Here is a 5449-nt window from a genome sequence, read left to right as displayed (position 1 = left end):
TGTGTGTGTGTGTGTGTGTGTGTGAGAGAGAGAAAGGGAGAGAGAATCTGTCAGTAGATTATTCACATTTAAAAAAAAAATAATGTTACATTAAATACAGCTACAATACATAGCTTTTGGGAATTTGTATGCCAAACACCCACCATTGCAATCAAATAAAGAAAACTCTACATAACTTTAATTAACCTGATTCTTACGTGCAGTAAATGCCAGCCATTATAATGGGCCGGAAATTCAGTAGGCTCACTGAAGATTTGCAATATTCTCTAACTGTGCCAAAGCAGCCATTGCACTGTTAGGAACCAATTACATACTGCTGTATATTTTGCTATAAGAGTCTATTTAACAGCTTTTGTAATTTATCATCTGATATGCATTATTCTTATTCTGCAACTGAGAACAATTTGGCTGATGACATGAAAATCTGTATAGCAACCTAACACACCTGGTATCTGGTATCTGGTACCCAACCTTGTTACTCCACAGTTACTCCAGGCTTGGAGTAACTGGCTTGGAGTAACTGTTAATTTTGTAAGAAAGTTGTATATACATACTCTTTTCACACAAACATTTTTAAAGTTCATTGCGACTGACAGGCAGATCACTGTGCGACACAAAGCTTTGCCCTGAGTCCCACAAATGTTTGATGACATTCTGACCTGGATTCCTCTTGTCTCGGTGGACTGGTTTGAATTATATATCAAATACCAGACAGAAATGTGTGTGTTTACCTGTGAGTCACTTTTATCTTCTTTACTAACCACACTGAGTGTCCTTGTTTGTAGTTAGTAAAGAAGATTAAAGTGATTTAAAAGCTATCACTATGCACACAAATTATAGTAATCTATTTTTTCAAATTTTTTTCCTGTTACACATATTACAACTGGCTTTTCTTTGTCATGCAGAATATGAATGTTGTCTATATATCTATAACCTGTACTATATCATGATGAAGAAAAGGGTTGCTAGGGAAGATTAATACCGATGAATTTGTCCATTTGTAGCTTTGAAAATCTACTATTGACGATATCTGTGTCTGTACTGCATTACACAACAAACAGACCACAACTCAGTCCACTCAGAGGAGCACAGGACCTGTATTTCTGAAAGATCTGGAGTGGTCTGAGCTTAAAAATAAAGCATCCAGGGTTCAGATGCAGTAAATCAAACCAAACAGGTTAGGCGTAAATTACACCCTGTGGACTTAAGCACAGAGTTGTGGCACAGTGGCCCCAGACCACTTCACCCTTTGAATTGTTTGGACAGTACTGCACCTCTTTTAGTCTTGCCAGGGCAACATAGGATTTCAAACTATCCTGTTTTGTTTTGACTTGCTGTAAGTGCTAAATGGCTGGAGATTAAAACACAGGACAACACAGTGGTGAAAAACTATAATTGTCATGCTAAAGCTCTGATTAACATCCAACAGCTGGGTTAAACTACCTCTAGTGGTTTTGGAAGCGTATTTCATGAGCTAGTCCTTTTATTTAGCCTTTAAATAAATGGTAAAGTCTGCCGTTTCACGTGTAAAACTGGAATAAATGTTAACTGGAGAGTTGAAACATTCTGTATGCTCTTTGATAAGTCATACAATCATTGACATTTATTGTTTTTTTTGTTAGTTTTTTAAGGATAATTACTTGATCAATTTTAAAAGCATTTTTGTGAATTTCTTAAAAATGTGTCTGATGATTTAAGGAAGCAGATTTTCCTTACAAAAATATATTTCCACTCTCACACAGTGTGACTGTCAGCATGTTACAAGGAAGCTTTTGAAAGATCCACCTGGAATTAAAAACAAGAGCGAACAAAGACGTTTATGGCACGAAAAATCAGGACAGGTTCTAAAAAAACAGGCAAACTCCCCTGATGGAAACGAGACACATGGTGTTGTAGCAGGGAAGCTTCTGTATCAAATCCCTTTTTCTCTTTTTTCTCCTTAATCCTTTACCATTTTCTCTAACACACCTCCTCCTTCCTCACTTGTCACCTCTATCACTAGGCTCTGCTTTATGAGAGTGAGAATGTACATTAAGTGTTGTTTTACTTTTACTCTTACATCCCCTGGTAATTTTCAATCCTGAGGTTTAGGCTCTGATCATTGTTTTACTGCTGTTATCGTACCTTGTAACATTTTATACAACTATACAATAAACTTGGATGATATGACTGATGATTTGACTTACAATAAATCAGTGTATCAATGTAATGTCTGTGTGTGTGTGTGTGTGTGTGTGTGTGTGTGTGTGTGTGCGTGCTGTGTGATCTCGGCTATGGTGTGATCCAAATGTAACCGGGCAGCCAGATGGCACACACAAAGCCAGAGAGTTAACACAGAATGTGGTGCATGTCCACACACACAGAGCTACACGCATGTTCACTTTAAAAAACAAATGTACACAGACATTGCAGAAATCTCAACAGATGTTATCGCACAAACGCCAAAAAAAAAAGCAAACCTATGTACAGATGTGTACAGTGCACACGGAAACACACACACGCACGCTAGCAGGAACGCACACACAAGCACATGGCTTCACAGGAAATTGTGCATGGCAATGGACTGTCTTTTGGCAGACACACAGATGGTCAAGCAAGCGTTTGATGATAAAAGATGAACAGTTACACGCCCCCTCATACTCTGCGGTACAAAGATGGACACATGCTCAGATCTGACAGACAGTCGAGCACAAGCGTGACCACACTGCGAGAGCCAGCCAAAGTAAGAGAGAAAGAGGGGCAGGAATCGGACAAAAAGAGAAAGATAACATAATTTTTTAATATTCTCTCTAACATGTCTCACCTGTTTGGCCACCTCAGACAACAGCAGTGTCTTCCCAGTGCAAGGTCCCCCGTACACCACCAGAGGGCTCATTCTGCTCCCCTTGGACGTCAGAAGGTACTCTTGTACGTAATCCAAAGACTCGGCCTTGAACTCGTAGAGTGCTGCGTAGCTTTTACATAGGGAGAGGTGCTGCAGGATCTCATCGTACAGCGGGTCAGTCTCTGTGTCAAAGTTCTGCTGGACCGTGGCTTGGATGATATCCACCATGTCCTCGTAGAACTGTTTACACAGACCTTCTACATAGTGGCTCTCCACTTCTTGGGAGTAGCCTAACTTCATGTCGCAGTGAGTGACTGAAGAATAGACACGGAGGTTGGAGGCAGCAACAACTGTGGGGATGAATTCGTCCCGTACTTTTAGAAGGCGTTCGTAGGCTTCCTGGTTGCGCATGACGCGATCGCTGCCGACCACGATGTCCATGTATCGGGTCATCTCAGGGATTTTGGCAAAGCGGTCAAAGTTGGCGATCTTGCGAATGTAGCAGACACATTTCCTGAGAAAGGCAGGAGTTTGTTTTCCAAGGGCAAAGTCTAATTCATCTTCCAAGGCTGAAATGAGACGAAAAAACAACAACTTAGAAGTCTTCCTTAACTTCTCTATATGAAATCATCTTTTGAAACCTTAGATTCCAGCCTTGTGTTTGGCCTAATGCAGATAAGATCCACCACCTGGATTACAATGTAAAACGTAAATGTCTATAACAGATGTAGGATTTAAATTTCTTTCAGGAGCAAAGCTGAACAGATTTGAGAAGCCTTTAGTCTGCGATTAGATAGATTTCTCTTGAGCCTTATTTAAGAAGAAATAAAGTAGATGAAAGCCAGCACTACTGAACTGTATCACAGGCTCCCCAACAAAGAGTTTTCTTTGAAATTCTGAAATTCTGCCAGCATCTACTGTGTAGTTCAGTTCACATGGTAGCTTACTAATTAGGTGGGAGAGAGAAAAGTGTGAAAGTAAAGTTCCAGGAGACGGCACAACTTCTTCTATGCTGTACAAATAAGCTACATAAATGGTGTTTTTCCATTACATGGTACCTACTTGACTCGCCTTTTTTGGTTTGTATTCTTTATTATCACCATAAAAAGGTTACATGTTGTGGCTGCTCTATAAGAACAGGGCGAGGTGTTTAAAACAAGGACTTGTTATTGAATTATTGCTTAAATCATCTCCCACAATGACAGCCTGAGAAAAGAACAAGAGATGTCTTGAAAGATTAATTCAGTGCTGTTCAAACAGTTACACAGTAATAACTGGGTTATGCCCAAACAGAGTCTTTTACAGACAGGAGCTGATATAGAGCAAAATCAACCTCAAAGTGAGAATAAAGAGTGGGAGGATTTGTTAAAATATTGGAGTAGTACCTTTGGCTTTTTCTTATACTGTACCTTTTACATCAGCAGAATTATGAAAATCCGCAAATAACGGCTTAGATGCATTAACTTGATTCTGTGTTTTGATGGTTGATCTTAATAGGAGAGTTCAGACTGGCCCCTTTGGTGGAAAATAACTAGTATTCTTTAGAACCATGTTGAATAGAAAATAATAAAAATACAGGTTCCTCAATAATTAGCCTGGCAATCATTGAACATGCATAATAATAAAAAAAAACATGAATAAAAAAAGGGGAAAAGTGGTCTTGAAATGTCACTTAGGAAATCTCTTTAGACAAAAAAAAACGTTTCTGTTTTTACCTGTCATTGCAAAACAGGGTTTGGATGAATTACTGAGATGTGAACATATAACGTGATCGATCAATCACTGTCATCTGCTGAGCTCAGTCTGACACATCCTGATTGCGTCTCATCTCTTGTTAACCAGTGACAAGCTGTCGGTCTACAACACAACCTCCCTCGTTAAATATATATCGACAACCACCATGTAATGTCTTTTCCTGAAGGTGAATGTTACATATTTTTAAAATCTGTATTTTTTTCTCATACATTATGTACATATGTACAAATATTATTTTAACCAGATATACACTGTAATGCAATATTACAGTACTATCAGACATACTGTTTGAGAAAAGGTATGATTTGTTAGATTTTGTAGGAGAAATAAGCTGACTGTATGTCACCTTTTACTTATTTGATCTACTGTAGAAACTAGGGCTACAACTAATTATTATTACTATATCTACCCCCCCTTTCTCTCTAATGTCAATGTACAATTTATTTATATAGCACATTTGAACAACTGTGGTTGACAAAAGTGCTGAAAAAGAGAATATCAAATACAAAAATGATCACGTAATAATTAGTGCTGTCAAAGGATTAAAATATTTAATCGTGATTAATCGCATTAATGTCATAGTTAACTCATAATTACAGTAATTGCATATTTTTATCTATTCTAAATGTCCCTTGGTTTCTTTTTGACCCGATATTTTTTCTCATTTTATTGCTCTTGAAAAGTAAATCGGCAACAACATTGGCATATATAATATAACCTACTGTAGTAACGTTCTCACTTGGAGCAGTCATTCACACATGGAGCAAATAATCTCTCACACAGCGTAACACTGTCCATCAATAAAAGGGTGAAAATATTACTTTGACGATGGGGTGGAGAATTTGCATCAGCTGTGTGCTTGGCCATCAA

General features: G+C 38.3%; 1 protein-coding gene across 3 annotated transcripts in view; it reads right to left on the bottom strand.

Annotated features, from left to right (window-relative positions):
• Window positions 1-5449, bottom strand: part of nwd2 (NACHT and WD repeat domain containing 2) — a 48538-nt gene that overhangs the window by 7201 nt on the left and 35888 nt on the right. For all 3 annotated transcript variants that reach the window (XM_032544764.1, XM_032544763.1, XM_032544765.1), the window contains exon 7: window positions 2804-3393. In XM_032544764.1, the coding sequence (XP_032400655.1) occupies window positions 2804-3393 (590 nt within the window). The remainder of the gene's footprint in view (window positions 1-2803; window positions 3394-5449) is intronic.

The sequence above is a fragment of the Etheostoma spectabile genome, chromosome 19 (assembly GCF_008692095.1).
Source record: "Etheostoma spectabile isolate EspeVRDwgs_2016 chromosome 19, UIUC_Espe_1.0, whole genome shotgun sequence".
Classification (NCBI taxonomy): Eukaryota; Metazoa; Chordata; class Actinopteri; order Perciformes; family Percidae; genus Etheostoma; species Etheostoma spectabile.
The sequence above is the reverse complement of the archived record's forward strand: the minus strand, read 5'-3'. Positions and strand labels throughout refer to the sequence as shown.